The following is a 23,207-nucleotide window of genomic DNA, read 5'->3' as shown; positions in this document are numbered from 1 at the left end:
TGTGTGTGTGTGTGTGTGTGTGTGTACAGATAGGTGTGATTTTACCGAATATTATTATACAAAAAATGTATGTGTATATGTATGCAATTATGTATTTACGTCCATGTACGTGTGAGAGAGGCTGGTAAAAAAGAGCAACAGTGACACTGTTCCTCTTTTTAGTGTGCATGTGTGAATGTATGTGTGCGTGTGCCTATGTATACAAGTGTGACTGTGTGCTGGAATGTATATTTACAATGGGTGCAGAGTATTGCCGTGTATGTATCAAAGTTAGTATCGTCGGTTTAATTGTGTGTATAACTTAATATGTCTGTGTGTGTACGCGATTTTCTGTCGCAGGTAAAGGATCCTGCCAGGTAAAGGGGTTGGCAGAAACAGACTCTCTCTCTCTCTCTCTCTCTCTCTCTCTCTCTCTCTCTCTCTCTCTCTCTCTCTCTCCGCGTCAGTATTATTTACTCTTTTGCGTCTGTGAGTCAGTTTTAATGTGAGATTATTCCTGGCAAGAAGCACGGTAAGTTTTGTCAAGAGCATCGGAGCAGAGATGAAAATTCTGAGGAGGCCATAACCTTCGCTACGTTCTCGGTATAAAGAACACAAAGAATCTGTATATCAGGGAAAAGTTTTGTTTCACCCCTTATCCTACGTCCTTGGCCTCAAAGGGTTAATGACTCGTACAGCTGACTGACATAAATACGAGTATAAGCCTTCTTTTTTTTTTTTTTCCTTCTACTACCTCCTCCTCCTCCTCTTGTTCTTGTTCTTCTTCCTCATACTTTCTTGTTCTGGTGCCAATATTGTTTCCCATGACTAGTTGTAGTTTCACACTATTGTTGCATATTAAATATAAAGTTGTTTAATCTAATTAACAATGTGCAACATAGTGTGAATGATAAGTAACCAAACACCATTTCACTGTAAAGTGAGGCATGGGAAGGATGAGCGATCAGGACTGCAGAGCCCAGCATTTTCTATTACAAACACTAGAGTAAAGGGAAGGCGATAGAGAAATATAAATTGTATGTATGTTTAAGTCTTGGGGGAAATATTTTACCTTGTTGGTATATTTTAATGTAATCAATACTGTTTTATTGAGGTGTGAAATGTACATGGTACAGTTATGATGCTTCTATTCATGCATAAATCCCAGTTGTCTGTGGAGGTATAGCACCTCTGATTTTGCTGACCCAGCGCCACACCCAGAAGGGACGCCGGCCAGCTACGGCGAACGCAATATCATTAGAAGGCGAGGGACGTATAACTCTGAGCTCTCTTAGTGTCGCAGTTGTATCTTTCTGTGGCCAATAGAGAGAGATTTAGTCTGCTCATTTTCAGTTCACCTGCACACGTTACCTATACATTCCTTCAACAGGATTCTACACCGATTCCCACCATCTGCAGTGTGTGAGAAGACGTTTTGGTGGAGTGTGTCAGCCGGAAGTGACTTCGACCAGGCGCAACGTTTAACCTTGCTTGGAATAGAGAGGTCACGTCTAAGCTGATATATAAATTGGTGATCAGCTGTGGGGTTCCAAGCTGATATAATAGTTGAGGAATCCATACGGCCGAAACAATCTTAGCTGGCAGTGAGTTGGCGAAAAACCCTTTGACTGCTTCCTTCGATCTTCGTTTACGCTCAGCGTCTGCGTCGAGGTACAGTACATAATTATACAAGCGGGTGTTGGAGTTTTTAAAAGCACTTACAAAATCTCGATACACTAACAGGTAGGTTGAGCTGCTTTATGGGTACTTCAAGAGGCTTATGGCGGCAGTAACCAGATTCCAAAAATGGTCACACAGCCTCCGAGCGATATATTAGGTGGCGTTAGGAATTTACCAAAGACAAGGATTTCGGCACAAGTTGATGCTGGGAGTGCGCTGAAGGTGTTCCGACTATTACATGTGCAATACAACGCCTATAATGCTGTACTTGTGTCTTCATTTGCACTTTCTCTGCTCCCTCACGCCTCTCCTGTGCTCTTCTCTCCTCTTCTCTTCCTTCTAAACTCTACCTCACTGCCCCCATGCTATTCCTTCTCTCCTCTCCCTCCCTCACTTCTCGCTCCCTCATACCCTGCCTCACTTCTCCTCTACCTCAATTCTCACTCACACAATTTCACCTCTAATATCTTCTCTCTCGCCCTACCTTTCTCATCAATTATCATCATCATCATCATCATCTCCCTCACTTTTCCCTCAATATTTCTTCATCCATTCCTCATTTCTCCCCTCCCTCCCTCTCTCCCTTATACCTCTCTTCTCCCTTACTCCTCCCTCAAGCTTCCCCCTTTCTCTTATCTGTTCTTCCTTCCCTCACTCCTCCCTCTTTCCCTGAATTCTCCCTCACTTCTCCCTCGCCTGTCCTTCCTTCCTCATCAAATTTCCCTCAGTCGTCCTCCCCCTTTACGGTTGAGTTCATTCCTTTCTAGTTCGATCTTAATGCAGTGTATACGCTTCCCTGTTGCAACTCTATTAAGGAAACTGAAACTTTCATGTACAAAATGTCGTTGCTTCCCCTCCGACTTGCAACTGTCCCAGGCGTTCAAATGTCCCACAGTGACCTTTGGAACATGCCGGGTTGTGAGGCTCAGTAACTTGTGACCTGCTTTAGTCTCACTGCGCTGTATGGATTTTTTAAAACTTGATTTTAAGCATTAATGAATTTAGGGGAATTTGCTAAAAGAAACTTTCACCAAAATTCTGGGGCCTCTGATGGGCTGGTTGGTAGTGAGTGCGTCTAAAAGTCCTGATCTGGGGTTGATCAGACCCGGTAAAGGATACAGGTGGGGCCAAATGCCAAGAAGCGTTTAAGCACAATGCTTGTCTATGAGATTTGATTTTCTCACTGAACTCTCTCTCTCTCTCTCTCTCTCTCTCTCTGTCACACACACACACACACACACACACACACACACACACACACACGTTAGCTCTCTCCTGCACGAGGCCACGCAATTTACCCTATTTTTCATCAATGGGCAATGGACGAGGTGATCACTGGAGGGACTTTCGATCGCTGTCAGCCAGGAATGGAATCTGCTACAACTGCTACAGGACCCCCTTTTGCCCCCTCCCTCCCTGCCCCATCCCCTGCACCCTCCTGTCCCCATACACCCTCTTTTCTTTACATCCTTCCACCCAACCTTACGTCCTTCTGATCTCCTTTCTACCCACGCCCCCACCTAACTCCTCTCCTTGCCTCCCTTACACTGTCCCTGTCATCCCCTCCACCTTCCTGCCCTTCTTACATCCCCCCCCCCCTACTTCCATGCACCCTCCTTCCCCCTGATATCATCCCTATCTCCACTTACACCGTCCCTCTTCTCCTATATATTCCCTGGTCCCCCTCCTGATATCCTCTGCCCTCCCTTATACTCTCCTGCTCTCCATTATACTCTCCTACTGTCCCTTACATCCCAGATTAGGATCTGCACAGATAACCCTGAGTTAACGGTCACTACTCTTACTTTCGACCTGTGATGGGCTGTGGATCACTGAGGGTCCATGTTAGTCAAGCGACCACCATCGGGATATTTTTAATGTACCAGGGGTCACTGCTTCAGGATGAAACTTGTGTACTTGTCCCATATGGGAGAGTTCCCTGTCTCAGTGGAGTGAACGGAGCTAGGGCCTGATTGACTGCTGTCTACCTTAAAAGTGCCAGGCAAGGCTGCCGCACCACCCCTAAACATCCACACTGTGCAGTCCCATCATGTCTACAGGACACCCCGTAAACTTAACATAGCGTCACGTCACGTCATCATACGTTTTTCAATTTACGCAAAGCAAATGAGGTAATATAGAGTAAGCACAGATTAGGATCTGCACAGACAACACTGAGTTAAAGGTCACTACTCTTACTTTCGACCTGTGATGGGATGTGGATCACTGAGGGTCCATGTTAGTCAAGTGACCACCATCAGGATTTTTTTAATGTACCAGGGGTCACTGCTTCAGGATGAAACTTGTGTACTTGTCCCACGGGGGAGAGTTCCTTGTCTCAGTGGAGTGAAAGGAGCTAGAGCCTGACTGACTGCTGCCTACCTTAAAAGCGCCAGGCAAGGCTGCCGCACCACCCCTAAACATCCACTCTGTGCATTGCACATCCACACTGTGCACTGTGCAGTCCCCTTTTATCTAAGACATCCGTCTTATATATTTTTCAATCTCCCCAATGCAAAGAAAGCAATATAAGCACAGATTAGGATCTGCACAGATAACCCTGAGTTAACGGTCACTACTCTTACTTTCGACCTGTGATGGGCTGTGGATCACTGAGGGTCCATGTTAGTCAAGTGACCACCATCAGGATTTTTTTAATGTACCGGGGGTCACTGCTTCAGGATGAAACTTGTCTACTTGTCCCACATGGGAGAGTTCCTTGTCTCAGTGGAGTGAATGGAGCTAGAGCCTGATTGACTGCTGCCTACCTAAAAAGCGCCAGGGAAGGTTGCCGCACCACCCCTAAACATCCACTCTGTGCATTGCACATCCACACTGTGCACTGTGCAGTCCCCTTTTATCTAAGACATCCGTCTTATATATTTTTCAATCTCCCCAATGCAAAGAAAGCAATATAAGCACATATTAGGATCTGCACAGATAACCCTGAGTTAACGGTCACTACTCTTACTTTAGACCTGTGATGGGCTGTGGATCACTGAGGGTCCATGTTAGTCAAGTGACCACCATCGGGCTTTTTTTAATGTACCAGGGGTCACTGCTTCAGGATGAAACTTGTGTACTTGTCCCACGGGGGAGAGTTCCTTGTCTCAGTGAAGCAAACGGAGCTAGGGCCTGATTGACTGCTGCCTACCTTAAAAGCGCCAGGCAAGGCTGCCGCACCACCCCTAAACATCCACACTGTGCAGTGTGTAGTTTCCACGTTATGTCCACAGACTTCCCATTAACTCAATGTACCGGTTTATAATGTCATGCCGTAACTATTATTTTATTTGTTTACTTTCTCTTTCAGGTTACTCTATCGGGTAGCTTATAGATAAAGTATTACAGAATGTGACTTTTCCTTTCCAGTGTTTCCTATAAAATTTCCATGTCAGTTTTTCCATGCTGTATGGTGGTTTTTCTCACTTTTTCCTGGAGGGTTTGGTGGTGGGGGAAGCCTTCTTGCTTTACTATCCTTATCCTACAGCATGTAGAGTTAGATCTTGTAGTCATAGTTTTCTCTAACAAGCAGCCTCGAAAGGACCATAAGGTCTGTTGCTGTTTGCTTTCCTGTGTAATCCTGTGTAATCCCCTTCTCTTCCTAGACCCCTTGTCCTCCTCGTACATCCTTCTCCCCTCCTTGTGCCTCCCTCACTCCAACCTTTGAATGTGATTGGGTTGTACAGCAAAACACAAATACTGGGTTATTACAGAGGTTGCTCCAGATACAGCAGATCTAAAAACATGTGGATGAGATGTGTGCTGCCCTTGACATTTAAATTATGCACCAGAAGCCACTTCGCTGCATAAGGCGGAGAATTATTTTCTTGGATGTAATGATTTAAGACCACCCACTGCAGTGAAATACTCAAAGTGTATTATTTAATAACAACACTGCTGTGCGAGACAGTGTTCTGATGCATAACCATCCCACTTGTTTTGTGTCATGACAGACAAGACAGAAGCTCTGGCACAAACATACTCGTATGTAACATATGTACAGTGTGCATAAGTATTCATATGCAATGTTCAGCATATTGTGTAGCATCATCGTATTATAATAAAAATGCTTTCCTGCCACTAAAAAGACGCAAGAGACCGTGCCGGCAGCAGCCTTTGATGTGCCGCATCCCGGAACTGCCATCTCTTGAAGCCCACTCAATGCATACACAAAAACCTTTGGCCTTTTTCTGCATTTACACACACACACACACACACACACACACACACACACACACACACACACACACACACATACACACACACACACACACACACACACACACACACACACACACACACATATAGGTAACAGGGCAAAAAGGCCTGGATAAGTGTTTCTTTTTTTTTTATGTAAGATCTATTCACTTTGTTTCGAACGACGCCATATGAATTTATTCCGTAAATTAGGGGATATTTCCCTGTGAACGATATTGGCGGGTGAAAGACGTGGGAATCAAGAGTCTGATGCATCAAGAACCAAGAACTCTTTTGCCTCAGTCGAGAAAACAGCCGATGAAACCAGGTGTGCCACAGCGTTGCGTCATGATTGGTTTATTAACAGGTGTGATGGACGCTGTGGACAGCGGGTGGGTATGTGAATGGTGAAATCCTCGTGTATGACTGGACAGAGCTAGCAGCTCAGATCATTGATGAACAAGGGAAAAGTAGGTGTAATAAGCTAAATATGCTCAGGAAGATGTGGTACGATGTCTCATATGCAACCTAGACTATGAACATTAGTCAGCAGTCACTCTACATATCCAGATCTCTCTCTCTCTCTCTCCACACAATTCTCTTCCCTACCGTTCTCCATATGTCCTCTCTCTCTCTCTCTCTCTCTCTCTCTCTCTCTCTTACTGTTTCAATTTCTCTCTTACTATACCTCTTCTCTTCCTACTCTCTCCTCTTCTCTATATCTTAATGTCTCTAACCCCTCTTTCCATTTCTCACTTTCCCATCTCTCTCCATCCCGGAATTCCTCCTCTCTTCCCCTTTCCCCTATCCACTCTGTTCGGTCCAAGACGCAACGAATAATCATGGTAACACAACATCTCCCACGAGAACTCATTCTCACTCATGCTGTCCCACCTACACAGCCAAATTTCAATATACCAGCCACTCTATCACACTATCTTGGCGATTTTATAATGACTAAACGCTTATTTTCCTTAAATTTATCCAGATTCTTGGTGTTTTTTTACTGTTTGATTCGCGTACCTCGGTGGCAGAAAAAGACAATTCTAAGGTTAAACATCTTTTTCAAAGAACTTCTTCGTGACTAACATCATATTCTGTTGTTAAACTCATGTTGCACATCAGTATTCAGGATGACAGCATGACAAGTATAGGTCAAGCTGATGTGAAAATAGTAAAGCCCACATACACAGCCACACCAACACCTGAATACAGAAGCGACGCCCCCCACACACACCAAGGTAATAGGACAATAAGGACGGGATTTTCTCTTTTGTTCATGTAAGATCTATTCACTATTGTTTCGAAAGATGCCATATGAGTTTATTCCGTACATTAGGGGATATTTCCCCGTGAAAGATATTGGCGGGTGAAAGATGGAGTTAAGAGTCTGATGCATCAACAACCAAAAACTCTTTTACCTCAGACGAAAATTGTACCTGATAAACCAGGTGTGCCACACAGTCGCGTCATGATTGCTTTATTAACAGGTGTGATGGAAGCTGTGGACAGCGGGTGGGTATGTGAATTGTGAAATAATCGTGTATGAGTGGACAAGACTAGCAGTTCAGATCATCGATGAGCATGAGAAGGGCAGGTGTAATATGCTAAATTTGCTCAGGATGATGTGGTACCATGCCTCATATGCAACCTAAAATATGAACACTGTAGTCTCTCTCTCTCTCTCTCCTTCTCTCTCTCTCTCTCTCTCTCTCCTTCTCTCTCTCTCTCTCTCTCTCTCTCTCTCTCTCTATACGTGTGTGAGAGACTGTGGTGAAAAAGAGCAACAGTATGCATGCTTGAGCGTACAGTAGGCTGTGTGTGTGTGTGTGTGTGTGTGTGTGTGTGTGTGTGTGTGTGTGTGTGTGTGTGTGTGTGTGTGTGTGTGTGTATGTGTGTGTGTGTGTGTGTGTGTGTGTGTGTGTGTGTGTGTGTGTGTGTGTGTGTGTGTGTGTGTATACAATGGGTGCAGGGTATCGCCGTGTATGTATCAAAGTTAGTATCGTCCCGTAACTGTATGTGGATAATTTAATATGGCTCTGTGCGTAAGCGCTATTCTGTTATAGGTAAAAGATCCTGCCAAGTAAGGAGGTCTGCAGACAGACTCACACAGGCAAACTCTCTCTCTCTCTCTCTCTCTCTCTCTCTCCACGTCATCGGCAGCGTCAGTATCATTTTCCCTTTTATGTCTGTGAGACAGCTTTAATGTAAGAATATTCCTGGCAAGAAGCACGGTAGGTTTTGTCAAGAGCATCGGAGTCGAGATGAAAATTCTCAGGAGGCCATAACCTTCGCTAAGTTTACGGTATAAAACACACAAGCAATCTGTATATCAGGGAAAAGTTTTGCTTCACCCCTTATCCTACGTCCTTGACCTGAAAGGGTTAATGACTCGCACAGCTGACAGGCATAAATATAAGCCTTCTTTTTATCTTCTTCCTCCTCCACGTCCTCTTCATCTTGTTCTTCTTCGTCATACTTTATCTTAACTGGCCGTGAGTTGGCAGAAAAATGACTACTTCTTCGACTTTCATTTATGCTATGCGTCCGCGTCGAAGTAAATATACAAGAAAGTGTTATGAGAGTTTTTAAATGCACTTACAAACTCTCGATACACTAACAGGTGGGTTGAAGCGGGTTTATGGGCACCTCTATAGGCTTATGGCGGCAGTAACCAGATTCCTAAAAGGGTCACACAACCTCCGAGCGATATTGTAGGTGGCGTTAGGGATTTACCAAAGATGGGGATTTGAGCACAAGATGATGCGCGAGTGAGCTGAAGGTGTTACGACTATTAAATGTGCAATGCTACGGGTATAATGCTGTACCTGTGTCTTCATTTGCACCCCCTCTGCTCCCTCACGCCTAGCCTGTGCTTCTCTCTTCTCTCTCATCCCTACCTCACATCTCCCATGCTCTTCCTTCCCTATTCTCCCTCTGTCACCTCTCTCTCCCCCTCATACGCTGCTTCACTTCTCCTCTACCTCATCTCTACCTCACTCCTCTCTCACTCCATTTCACCTCTTATCACTGCTCTCTCACTCCACCTAACGCTTCCATCATCATCATCTCCCTCACTTCTTCCCAAATTTTTCCTCACCCGTTCCTCCCCTCTCCCCTCCCTCCCTTTCTTCCTTATACCCCCCTTCTCCCTTACTCCACCCTCAAGCCAACCACAATCCCTTATTCCATCCTCCTTCCCTCACCCCCTCGCTCTTTCCCTCAGTACTCCCTCACTTCTCCCTCGCCTATCCTTCTCTCCTCCCTAAACTTCACTCAGTCCTCCTTCCCCTCTCCATCTGAGTTCATACATTTCTACTTCGGTCTTAATGCAGTGTATACGCTTCGCTGTTGCAATTCAACTACGGAAGCTGAAATTTTGATGAAAAAATGTCGTTGCTTCCCCTCCGTCTTGCAAATGTTTCAGACGTTCACCTGCATAATGAGATGAGATCGGTCGCGTTCAATGGGGACAAAAGCTTCAGATGTCCCACAGTGACCTTTGTAACATACCGGCTTGTGAGACTCAATAACCTGCCACCTACTTTAGTCTAATTTCGCTATCTGCAATTTTCAAACCTGTTATTAAGCATTAATGAATCTGTGGGAATTTGCTTATAGAAACTTCACCAAAATTCTGAGGCCTTCGGTGGGCTGGTTGGTAGCGAGTGCTTCTGAAAGTCCTGACTTGGGTTGATCACACCCAGTAAAATATACAGGTGGGGCCAAACGCCAAGAAGCGCTTAGCCACGGTGCTCAGTTTCGGTCTGTGAGGCTGTGGCGGGGAGGTCGCCAACTATCTTGGAATACAAGGCCAGGGTATCACCCAGGTCACCAAAGTTGCCATACCTACGTGTTACGCAAAGTACTCATTTTACCTACTAACTCACAAACGGCGAATGGACACCTGAGTCCCATGGCGTCAGCTGCCAACACCAAGATTCGAACCGCGGCGCTATCGGGCTGGAAGCTTCTTAGTCAGTAATCCTAACAACTAGGCCACTGCACCGGGGTAGACCTCCCAAAAAAACTGTGCAGTAGTAGTAGTAGTAACAGTAGTAGTAGTATGCTGTTCATGTGTTATCACATGTACACACATTTTCTGGATTCCATTGATGACATACAGACTATATATACAGACTCCATTCACTAACGCTCCAACACCAAATTCCCACATGCACTTCTCACCTGTACTCCTTAAGCCTTATACAACTGGCGTATATCCGCGGGTGGCGCAATGGATGGGGGAGGGACACTTCTCTATTGACAAAAAAGTGTTCCTGGACTCTACGGATGATGTGTCGTTAAGAAACCAGATAGCACTTCTTGAACTTGATCATGTCACCTTAGTTGGTACTCTCGTCGGATAAGAAAGCTCAGTAACTCCTCTTCCTTAGCGATTTTTTGGGGGATGTGGCTGGTTAATACCCTTCTGTACGTTATTTACGGAGAATATGGCGATACTGGAAGGATTTATGCAACACAGAAGAGGACAGTAAGGTGAAATAAACAAAGTAACTCACTTAGGAAAAAATGTTAGGGAGGTTCCTAACCCAACGAGAATACGGCCCTTGAGCTTGGACATGGCAGAACTGGTCGTCTATGTCTGTCGTGTATAATCCGGTACATACATACATACATCAATACATACATACATACATACATATAAAGCCTGACGCCTTAATCTCATATCGGGTGGCTATAAACAAATTGCCTCCATGCCTCCCTGTCGCTCCCCATTTGGTTGCGTTTCCTCCAGCTCACACACGCCTCTCATATGTTCCCACTTCATCCTTCCACCTCATCCTCGGTCTCCCCCTCCCCTCTATCCCTCCACCGTATTCACACACACTCTTATAGTGCGTCTCACACTCTCCATCGTCTCCACATTGCCAAGCCATCTCAGAGAATTTCACTCTATCACACACACACACACACACACACACACACACACACACACACACACACACACAGAGAGCGCCTCTGTGGTACAGTGGTAAAGTGTGCGTTTTCGTACACTGAAGAACGAGGGTTCGCGTCCCGCCAGGGTAATAAACTTTGGGAGCGTTCTTCTGGCCACGTACTGCATTGGCGGACATCAGGGGTGCTGTGGTTGAACCAGTGTCGCATACTATAAAGTATGCTTGCACCCAGTCGGCTTGCGCGGGCCGATTACACTTGGTTCACAGACTACACACACATCCAAAGCCACTCCAACACTACACTTACAATTACAAGCACTTCTCACCCTACATACAGTCTCTACCAGACAGTCTAAGCCACTTGGTAGAGATACATTGGCTGTATCGTCCCTACTTCGGTAGGGATAGGCCGGTCCTGCAGTGGACACTCAAATGGCTGCTGCTGATGATGATGATAATAATAATAATAATATATATATATATATATATATATATATATATATATATATATATATATATATATATATATATACACACACACACTTATACATACTGTAAATAGGTACACAAAAGATGATAATGTGGCGTCCTTTATAGTCCACTAGATGATTGAACCTCTCCATTACGAGGTGCTGCAGCCAAGAAACCTTCCCATGATGGCTTAGATCGAGCAGGGAAGGGTGTGTAGGGACGAGGTGAATTGCATGTGACACAGATGGCGTTGTATGTCACCTGGAATAGCGACCAGCAGTGTCTTATTATATCCATGACCCAAGTTAAGTTCTAGGTATGAACAAACTAGTATAAAAGAGATCTGTCTAAAGCTCCCATGGTCCGTCTACGAATGGAACCTGGAACTTCTTGTTTACGAGACGAGTATAATGCTTCCGAGTACACCCCCGCCACATCATGAAGTTTAACTCGCTGGGAAAAAAGTGAAGTGGAATACCAAGCTTTCGTGTACTGGCTCAAGACATGAGCGTAATTTCACAAGTGTCTGTGATCTATTGTAAAACTCTTACATATAATAGCTCTCCCTCATCCCTTCTCTATAATGACGTTCTGTCTTATTCTTTCTGTATTTAGATATCATACTAACTTTAGATGGGAGTTTGAAGGAAGTAAAGGCGTGTTATGGTGCTGATGTGGGTGCGATGCAGTGTCTTAAAAGAAATATTCGAAGATGCTTTGGTCATGTGGAGAGGATGGAGAATGAGCGACTGACTGGATGAGTCTAGGTGAGTGAGTAGGAAGGGGAGGCCGAGGATGAGATGGAGGGATGGAATGGGGAGATACATGAGAGAGAGGGAATGAGTTGGAGGGAGGGCAGCCAAATGACAACAGGGCGACGTGGAGGCGTTTCCTTTGTGCCCGCCCATTACGGAATTACGGCGTCTGGTAACAGGCAGATAAACAGATAGATAGATAAACAGACAGATTGATAGACACATGGCTAGAGACAGATAGATCGATAGATAGACAGACGGACACAAAGTTTAGAAGGGACTTTCGAACTACAGAAAATAGGCAAACTCTTTAGTACTTCCTCCTAGATGGGTCTTTCCCAGGTATGGTCAAATATTTTCTAAGCAACAAGAGTCTAACAGAAAAGATAATCATGTGGATCAAGTGGTAAAGCCAGATAAAGCCGTGTAGGGGAAACAGGAGTAAAATATAATAATGTTAGGTTACTTGTGGCGTGAACTTGAGGAACTTTACTAACCTACAGAGAGGAGATGACTAGAATATCAGAAGTACTTTAAAGAGTGAGATTATGAAGTTGGATTACTTTCCTTCTTACTGGAGAGAGAGAGAGAGAGAGAGAGAGAGAGAGAGAATCTTGAAGGAATGACGTACTCTCTCCCTACTCATCGACGACAAATGAAGATAACCAAATGAACATCTTTCCCAAACCGTGATGCAAAGAAGTGAGATGGAGTAATATGAAAAGCAGAACTCTTTAAAATGACAAAACTATATATTCTCTCCCTACTCAGTGACGTAGGACAAAAGGAAACAGGCACCTGAAATGACTAACAGCTTCCAAAAATTTATCCTAGGTCGTAATGAAAAAAAAAATCGAGGAGAAATGTATGCAGTAAGATTAGAATACAAAGAAAAAAAAATGCCTTGAAAATTACGGAATGACGTACGGTCTATCTGTTCAGTGAGGTCAGATGGAAGGAAACCGACAACGAAATAAACTGCTTCACGAAATCAACTGTAGTACTTCATGCAAGGAACCAAAAATACATAATATGAGAAACAGTGTCAGGGAAAAGCTAATGGTGGAAAGATGTACTATCTACTTCTTCACTGACGTCTGATGGAAGGAAACAAACAAATGAACTAACAGCTCCCAAACCCTCCTTCGTCACAGATGCTCTAAAAACCCTCCTTTCCCACACTACCTGATATCCCACTTAAACTGAGCCGAATTTAAGGATTTTCATCACCAGTACCCCTCGAAAGCTTCTGCCTTTATGATTTTGTCACATAAGAATTAATTATTTCCTCAAGACTGCGCGCACACACACACACACACACACACACACACACACACACACACATAAACCTCTTCTGTCACTGTCTGTGTCTGTCATTACGAAGCTCAACCTTTCACTAAAACAACTCTCACTACAGGCAACCCCTTTGCCCACCAGACAACGCCAGCATGGAGAACAGCGTATTGAAGCAGCTCCTCTCTTCCTCTGTGGAGAGGATTCAACTCTGCAATGGCACTTATAGGGACTGATAAAAAATTATTCTTGTTGGTACACCTCTGTTTCCGCCACATTATCTTTTTTTATTCAGTTTTTGAGTACCTTCTATAATCCTTTCACCTCAACCTGGCCCACATTTTCGTCGTTTTGCAGTTTATTCCACGTAGCTCAGTGGTACAGAAACTCCATACTACCGCTCTACATTTTTTCCACAGCACTTCCTCGTGGCTAGCATGATATTTTAGTGTCTATCTCTTGGTACAACTCAGAATTCAAGATGGAGTGATGGAGATTTGAGGCCCTTTCCACAGCAATTTATCAACTAGACGTATCCAGTAATAAATCGCTAAGGAAGAGGTGTTAGGGCCTTTTCCACAGCAATTTATTGAGCACAGTACCTCTGAGTATTCCCTGCATGTTACCTGTATCGCTAAAATATCTATATAGTCTGCATCAGTAACATGGCATAGTCTGATAACTTACCAATATGCTGGGAATCGAACCCGGGACTCTCAGGTGAGAGCCAGGCAGCATACCACTACACCACGACCAGGTAAAAGTCAACTCACGTTGTCACAATCTTGTAACCAACGTCCCTCCGCCCCCACTGTGGGCCTGAATGCCAGGGGGTTAACTCATCCTCTTGATGCCCACAGTGGGGGTGGAGGGACGTTGGTTACAAGATTGTGACAACGTGAGTTAACTTTTACCTGGTCGTGGTGTAGTGGTATGCTGCCTGGCTCTCACCCGAGAGTCCCGGGTTCGATTCCCAGCATATTGGTAATTTATCAGATGATTTTTCCTGTGTACAGTACAGGTTTCTCCCCTTCAACATGGCATAGGGTGCGGAGGTGTACGGGGCAGAATAAATCGCAAAGGACGATTTTTTAATAAATCCCCAAACCAAGTTACACTGGGACCCTTAAACTGCCTAGCTTGATATGAGTCGCAAATCCTTCGAAAACTTAAAATACATAACAAAAAAAAAAAAAAAAAAAAAAAACGAGATCATACACCTTTCATATACCAGCGACGTCTTTCTTTTCATTTTTCTTTCATTTTTCTGTTGTTTATTCTTGTTATCTACGGACGATTATATTCAGATTAGTAAAGGTCTCCGATAATGCAGAAGCTAAAAGAGGGCCATATCTAAATTAGCCTGAATAATAACAGAGACAGCAAGAATACCAACAAAATGCCGTCCTCGGGTTGAACGGGTTAAAGGGTGTAACTCAACCAAAACCCCCAACCCCCCAGCCTAAATAACAAAATCGTCATGATAAAATCTGCAAGAATGTAATCAAACTACCGTCCCAGGGATCAAAAGGGTTCATTCTTTTCGTTTCGTTTCATTTATACAGGCCACAATATGCTTGCATGCGTCCACCTTGGTCACCCAACGGATGCTCTTCACGCCCCTCGATCTCTGGCAGCCTCCCTATTCAGTCGCATATCCATGAGGTCACACTCTCTACCTTCGTCCCTGTCTTTTCTGTTCTGCCCTTTGCAACCCTACCGTCGACGTTCATTTTTCTCACCTTCCGCGCCCAGTTGTTGCCCAGACCGTCTCAATCTACCCATCCTCATCACAACACTAATATATTCAAATCCCATCCTTCCTCTCAATTCTTAATCTGTCATCCTAACCCACCCTTCCCCTAGCCTCTCATTCATGGACACACTACATATCCATCTAATTAATGTCGTTTCTGTACGTCTGAGTCTACCAAATAATATCCTCTTCCTTTACTGCCACTTCCTAACAGCATTACACTCCTACCACATGCCGCGTACAAGGATCCTTTTGCACGAGACGAGAGCTTTCTCGGTGTCAGAAGAGGCAACTGCTCCTTGAATTTTTCTTCAAACACTCCTTATCCTAGCCACAGAACTACCTCCAGCTCCACCTCCAGCACATAACATGTCCCCAAAATAAGAAAACTCTCGCACACTCAAGAGACTCTTCAGCTTGGTCAGTCCTTTCACGTATGACAATTTCTACATGCTCTTCCCGACACACAAGAAATCGGCATTATTTCGTAGCCTAACTACAATACCACTACACGTTTTATGCGCCCACATATCAAAAACACTACACAATATGGAGTTACTTCCAAGATGGAGTTAAAATCGCTCAAAACTCATAGAACAATACCTGAACACTCAGTCTAAAAACTACAAAACTACACAACAAAGACTCACACTTTCAGGGGATCATGAGCAGAGCAAAAATCACCATAAACTCAAGAGAATAAATATGAACAAACTCAAGAGGATACAAAGCCAAACACTCACTCAGTCTGGAGATCTTGAAGGCATCGGCAGTGCTGATAATATCGACGAAGGCGTGTAACTCGAGTCTGCGGCTGGTGTAGTTTTGGTTGTACTGCTTGATGGCGTGGAGGAAGGCGCCCCATATGTCCCCTGAGTCACGGTCAAAGATTGCACCTGTAGAGAGGAAGAGGAGGGTTGTTAGAAAAGTTCACCTGGTAGAATTATAAGGTGTTTTCTTTTTCTAATGGAACCTGCAGAGTGAAAGAGAAGGGTTTGCTATGAGGGTCTGTTGGGGTAAATTTAGAACTCTCTCTCTCTCTCTCTCTCTCTCTCTCTCTCTCTCAAAACGTCCTCACTCTGTCACCCGAAGAGTGGAAGAGGAGAATTTGTTAAAAGGGTTTGTTCCAGGGAAATGCAGTTTTATTTTTTCTAATCTGACAATTATCGTTCGCCCTTTTCAGCCCAGTTGATGGCCAAGTGTAGTCCGAATGGAGGCATGATTTGACTGATAACTAAGGAAACCTCAAAACTGCGTAACTGCATTTCATGGCACCACAATTTAGTATTCAGAGTGACCTAGCTCCGTCATGAAAAAAAAAAAAAAAAAAAGCACTATACAGATTCACACAGGTAAGGCGCAACCCATCCACTCACTCATTGTAGCGAGGTTTTCGGGTGACTCTACAATGAATATCAAGCCAAACGGTTTTTATAGCAATGGAAACATATTCAAGAGACAAGTGTAGTAGTTACAAGTCGCCATGGCTATACTTGTACGTACATACATACATACATACATCGCACAGTATGACGCATCGCTTCTTTTTATAACCAACGTTGTTTTGTATTGTGTGCATTATGGCCATCCTCCTCCTCCTCATCATCATCATCATCATCATCATCATCATCATCATCACCATCATCATCATCATCATCATCATCATCATCATCATCATCGTCATCATCATCATCATCATCATCATCATCACCATCATCATCACCATTGCAGTTGTGCAGCCAGTTTTGATTTGGACAACCAATCAATCAATCACTTTCAACATTATTATCATTCCAGTCCTAATTTTTCACCGAAGAGATGGGGTTAGGTAGAATCCAGAAACAAAGAAAAGGAGAGCACATTAATATGTAAGCCTAATACGAAGCACAGAGTCAGCCAGCCATTCACACAACATCTAAGCCATCATTGTTCTAACTTCGAGTTACTACACCTTAATGTGAGCAAAACAAAACGGCTTTATCTTATTTTACACTCATACGCAACCTCCTCCCCCCTAAGAAAAAAAAAATCTCACGTCTACATTTTATTTTTGTGCATAAAAAATATGGTATTGCCAATCATATCATGTACTAGTGTTTACAGATGCTATGTCACTTTATTATTATGTATTTTCTGTTTTGCTTCTATTTCTGTATTCATGTGTGTGTGTGTGTGTGTGTGTGTGTGTGTGTGTGTGTGTGTGTGTGTGTGTGTGTGTGTGTGTGTGTGTGTGTGTGTGTGTGTGTGTGTGCTTTCAGTTTTATGTTTTGTGTGTGTGTGTACCCGCGTGAGTATGAGTGCACGAGTAAGACACAGTCCGCGCATATGCACCAAGAAATCTCTAAATACTACACTCTACATAGGAAAATATACGTACGACAAACTCACACCTTCTTTATCACTATGTCATCACCTTGTCCTCACCCCCTCTGGCCCCATACCCCCCTTTCCAACCCTCTGTCCTTCCCCCTCTCTAGACCAACTCTTCTGCTGTCCTTCCCCATTCTCCCTCCGCTGCCCTCTTCCCCTACCTCTCCCGTTCCCCCTCCCCTGCCTCTCCCCTCCCTGCCAGACTCTATCAACTTGGGATCTTGAAGATTTTGTGGATTTTGTGGTGATGGCGGTTCCACGGGAAGAAGGGCCCTTGTCTTTCAATTTACATATTTCTTTGATGTGTCTCTCCCCCCCTCTCCCCATTCCCTCCATTTCCCCCCCTTTCTCCTCTCTCCCTCACTCTTCTCCCATCCACTCCTCCCTTCCTCCCCCTCTCTTCTCCCTGTGTTTCCCCTTCCCTTCTTCCCTTTCTCCTTGGTTATGAGTTTTTGCTTCTTCCCACTCTCTTCTCCCCCCTCTTTATTTCCCTCTCTTTCTCCCCCTTTTCCCTCCTCCTTTCCGTTCTTCCATCCTTTTCATCCTCGCTCCCCTCCTCCTTTCTCCCCCGTCTCTACCTCTCGGCCATTGTATACTGGATTTCTAGCCCGTGCCTCCCTCTTCTCCCCCTCCCTCCCTCCTCTCTACCCTCTCCCTACCTCCTCGCTTCCCTCTCCCTACCTCCTGCCTTACCCCCTCCCTACCTCCACTCTTCCCACCTCCCTACCTTCTCTCTTCCACCCTCCCTACCTCCTCTCTTCCCCCCTCTCAACCTCCTTTCTTCCCCCCCTTCCTTACCTCCTGTCTTCCCCCTCCCTACCTCCTCTCATCCGCCTCCCTACTCTCTCTCTTCCCCCTCCCTACCTCCTCTCTTTCCCCCTCCCTACCTCCTCTCATCCCCCTCCCTACCTCCTCTCATCCCCCCTCCCAACTTTCTCCCCCTCCTTACATTCTTCCCCCCACCCTACCTCCTCTCTTTCCCCTGCTCTACCTCTTCTCTTCCCCCCTCTATGTCTTTTCTCTTCCCCTTCCGTATCTCCTCTCTTCCCCCTCCCTATCTCTCCTCTTTCTCCCAATGTAAATTTCTTCTCCTCCGCCCAAGTTTTCATTTCTCACTCTCCCCATCCTCTTCCCCTCTCTTCCTTCACGTTCTCAGCTGTGTGTTTCTAGTTTCCCCCTTGCCCCTCTCAGAGTCCTTTCTTTTCCCTCTCCACTACCTTCTTCGTCACCATTTCTTCACTTCTCCCCACCCTCCTCCCCTCTCCCCCATTCTCTCCTTTCCTCCTCCTCCTCTCCCTCTTACCCCATCTTCACTTCACGGCTACAGTGCTTCCAGGTTTCTCACTCATTCCTTCCTCATTCCCCTCTTCCCCTCCCCCCTCAGTCCCCTCTTCCCCCTCTCTCCCCCCTTTCTTCCCTCTTCCCCCAGTCCCCCCTCCTCCCCCAATCCTCTTGGTATTGTGTATTGCTCCAAATCCCTTCTTCTCCTCCCTACCATTTCCCTCTCCCCCCATGCCTACAAATCTCACTCTTCCCTCCCTCCGTCTCTCCCCCTGCCATCCCCTCGACCACTGCGTTCAGGGTTTCTTGGTCTGCCACCCCCCCCTTCTCATCCTTTCTACCCCTTCCCTTCCCCCTCAGTGCATGTCCTCCCCCCTTCTTACGTCCTCTCCTCCTACTTTTCCTCTTCTTCTCCTCCCTATCCCCCTAGTCTCCCCACCCTTCCTTCTCTTCCAAACCCTCCATCCTTACCTACTTTCTTTCCCCTACTCCTTCTCTGCTTTCGGCCCCACTCCCCGTGAGAGAGTTAATGGTAACAGTAAACTTACTGCCAGTCTAGTATATTCATTTTTAGCCGTGTATTACGGTAGCATCTGACGTTGAAGTTTGGAATAGTATACTAGGTTTGTTACAACTCTGAACGGGTTAAATTCTGATAGCATTAAAACTCTCAGACTCCAGTGCTCACTCTTAGTATGACTAAGCCGAAAACCTTGACAATTAATCAACCACTTCCAGCACGATGACGAGGTTGAAATCGGTAAACAGCCGCCCAGCCCAGGGACGTCTAATTCTAACTTGTTTTTGCCCGTGTCCTGGTGATTGTTGTTTTTGACTTGGATAAAATTTTCGAACTGTGTGTTTAGCTTTATAGCTCTGTTTTATCATCTTCAAAACAAAGAAATCTTTCCTAAGCTTAATAAAATTCTTCGATGCCAAAAGGAAAAAAAATTATATTCCTAATGCAAAGTATCAACCTGATGCATCCGGATAGAAAGAATATGAGGATATCAGTGGAAGGTAAATGCAAAGGAAAACAATTAACAGGAGATGCAAAGCGTACGTCAATGAACTAAAAAAAAAAAAAAAAAGGTTTTTCCTGTAGTGGATGTGAAACTTAGCTCCTCTGACTTCCTTCGGCAGCCGTTCCATCCGTTATCCTGATTCACACCGTCTCAGAGGCTGGCTGAACATATCCACAGTTATTAATCAACCCATGGCTGATGATTGAGATATTGGTGTTGAGGTTTGTTGATGTCCGTGAGTGCCGTGATGTGAAGATAAATATTAACTGCTGTAAAGGTGCTTGTAACTCAAGGGGAAGGAGGCGACTGTCATTTTGATGTGAGGGTGAATGGTATGACGAAACCTGGTGAGGGAATTCTAAGGATACACACGTGCAATGGAAGAAGAATAGAGAGGCAAATGTACAAAGGAGGTGGAAAAATAGGAAAACACATGGAAGGGAAGTGGACAATACTAAAAGGTCTTGATACCGTACAGAGGGTCAATGTCGGGGCTGCAAAACGATAATGAAAGTATTTCAATTGGTACCTTTAATGTTGTGGATGCAGCAGTGAGGCGTGGCATGAGAACGAGTAGCCAAGGGGAGCAGTAGAATGGAGATGTTTTTTTTTAAACTGTGTGCAGGAAAGCGTCCAGTGGGTTGGATCTAATACTTACACTTGATTCGTGAAAACTGTGAAGCAAGCAAGTCTGATAACAATAGGGTTTACGAGAATGTGCTTAGATGGTAAGGTCGTATGGCGATAACGAGGATAAATGTAGTAACGAAAATGGTACATGTGAATGTGTCTAAAGGTAGGACGCGTTTCAGGCTGGGAGAAAAGAGCGAAGAGATAATGAGTGGCAACTTGGTGTGTGAGAAAACAAAGTATGGAAGGTTGCTCAGGCTTGGCAACTGACAGAAGATCAGAGTTGGCTTTGATAAACTACGTATTTCAGAGAACATCACAAGAGTTTGACATCCCCTTTTTTACTTGAGAGTGGTCGAACTGACTACTGAAAAGATTATACAAAGCATCTGTAGAGAAAAATTCCCCTACTCAAAGACAAGAAAAACAGTGATGGGATGATTACGCCTTTGAGGTGGAGTCAGAATTTCCTGGTGCGTGACTGCTGTGTCACTGAATGTGTGGCACATTTTACCGGCCATGCTGTTCATTATTTCTTCCTTAATCGTGCTTTCCCTTTTTTCATCAAGATCCTGCCTCACTCCATCGTTAGGATGCAAAATGACGTTGGCTTGATGTTGTTGATGATAATAATAATGCACTTAACAGATGGGCTTGACACTGCCTGCCAGTCAACTCTTCCGTGACTTGCATGAAATTTAAAAAGGGATGTCAGAGAATTGTGTTACAATAACTATTAATTAAATCAATATTCAGTGTATAAATCGCAGTTCAGATCGGGAACCAATCGGGGACCTCGGCACTGGTAAAGCAGCCTCCCTCACCCACACCATCCTGCACATCACACGACGCTTTACCCATCACGTTTTTTACCTGCGTCCTCCTCCTCCTCCTCCTCCTCATCTTCACATCATCATTCATCATTATCACAGATATGTTACATCTGTCACGAGCAAAAAGGATAACTTATAAGGAGTTCATCTTAATTCCGTAACATGGGTGAAACTAGACACAGCCAGTATAGCAAGAAGGGCGTACAGAGCACGCACGCACGCACGCACGCACACACACACACACACACACACACACACACACACACACACACACACACACAGCATAGCTCAATGAGGCAGGAAAGTGCATTGGCAAAAGAACGAATTTTGAGTGAACCGTTAACACCACCACTAGACTACAATACATAAATAACTAAATACTGTAAATTAATAAATCCAATAAATAAAATGTTAAGAGGCGATTTCCATTTCACTCCCACTGTACGCGCAGGGGCCCTAGGCCAAGGCTATCGTAGTCTGGCACATTTCAGGGTAGTTGACCGGCCTACTTCTCCCTGTTGGCTTCACATGATCGACAGACTTCCAGTCACTCTGTGGGGTAATCCAACTTGTACACAGGCCATCACTTCCACTGAGGCCTTCCAGCCACTTTCCTCACAACACCAGGTAGGGCAATGACAGAAGGTAAATACTTCATTACTTATCACACATTTTGTATTATATTCTTTCTGTCTTTAATCAACTTTCATTCTCCTTAGAAATCTCCTCTACTCGAACCGGGTTCGAAACAAATCCATTTAACCTGTTCAGTCCAAGCATATCACAATGAGTGCGAGTATAATGAAGAAGATATCAGAAGCTAGAATTATCATGTGTGCATATATATATATATATATATATATATATATATATATAACACGGCTTCCGAAGTCCGGGAGGAATTAAAACACGTAAAATAGAATTAAGAATATTAAGTGAAAAAAATAATACAGAAACGAAAAAACGGGGAATGAAAACCTCAAATCATGGGCGAAAGTTTGATACTCAGGTGCAGTTAAAGAAAAGAGTTAATTGTGCAGACTAAGTGGAAATTAGAAATGCAGAAAGGGGGAGAGTGGGAAGGATCGATATGGGCCTTATTTAAGCAAGCAAAGTGCGAATGTGCAGGCTGCAAGAGGACATAATGAAGGTGTTTTAGTGCCCACAGTAACATATGAGTGTGAGACTGGTGAAATATTTCAAAAAAAAAATACCGTAAAGAGTACGAGTAGTGGAAGTGGGATTCTGGGGAATGTGTGTGGTATGCTGTGTATCAGAAAGAAAATGATATGATTCGAGAAAGATGTGGAGCAGAAGTCTTGGTGACCCCAAAGCGGGACAGGCTCTTTATTTAATACTAATGGCTAGAACAAGGATATAAAAGGGGAAGTGAAAATGGTATCTGGGAGTGAATATGATGTTGGAAGAAAGGCGAGGCAGACCATCAATAAGTTTGAGAGACATGATAAACTGAAGTGTCTATTAAATGAGGTACTGGAAGTTGATGAGGCTCGAAATCTGAGAGGAGATTGAGTTGGTCTGATGAGCTATGTATGGAGGAGAACATAACAATGCTTAGCTTCCATTTCCTGTACTTGATTGTTGTCGATGGATTGGAATGTGTTTTTGTAGGAAATATGAATGTCATCTATTAATTAAATATATGCAAACCAAATGTCCGTCTGATCATTTTTGTGAGGTGATGGATGATTCTAGTATGTTTGGAATGGTAAGTGAATGAGTGTGTGGCCCATTTCATTGGCTAGTGCTGTTGATTAGCTCTACCACTATAACTTTTTCCTTTTGTGCTCTAGACTCTACCACACTTCACCTCTGGGTGCGAAAAACAGCCGAGATGATGATGGTTACGGTAAAGTCATCAGTTGTTAGCCAGAACACACACACACACACACACACACACACACACACACAATACCCCTTACATCTAGGACGTGATTCACTGATCCCGAATGTACGTGGGGAAATGCTTCAGAAATATAAAAAGAAACCAC

The 23,207-nt window shown here is 44.4% G+C and overlaps 1 protein-coding gene and 1 pseudogene across 1 annotated transcript in view; one reads left to right on the top strand and one right to left on the bottom strand.

Annotated features, from left to right (window-relative positions):
* LOC145394155 (glutamate receptor 1-like) overlaps positions 1-16,436 on the bottom strand; it is an 804,310-nt pseudogene extending 787,874 nt beyond the window's left edge.
* A 103-nt stretch (positions 16,437-16,539) lies between these two features.
* LOC145394062 (glutamate receptor 4-like) overlaps positions 16,540-23,207 on the top strand; it is a 56,219-nt gene continuing 49,551 nt past the window's right edge. The window contains exon 1 of the mRNA XM_080268067.1: positions 16,540-16,551. Coding sequence (XP_080124193.1) covers positions 16,540-16,551 — 12 coding nt within the window. The remainder of the gene's footprint in view (positions 16,552-23,207) is intronic.

The sequence above is a fragment of the Coenobita brevimanus genome, chromosome 1, assembly GCF_032717465.1.
Source record: "Coenobita brevimanus isolate Jiangsu-jjx chromosome 1, ASM3271746v2, whole genome shotgun sequence".
In the NCBI taxonomy this organism is placed as follows: Eukaryota; Metazoa; Arthropoda; class Malacostraca; order Decapoda; family Coenobitidae; genus Coenobita; species Coenobita brevimanus.
Note: the sequence above shows the minus strand (reverse complement) of the source record. Positions and strands in the feature narration are given on the sequence as shown.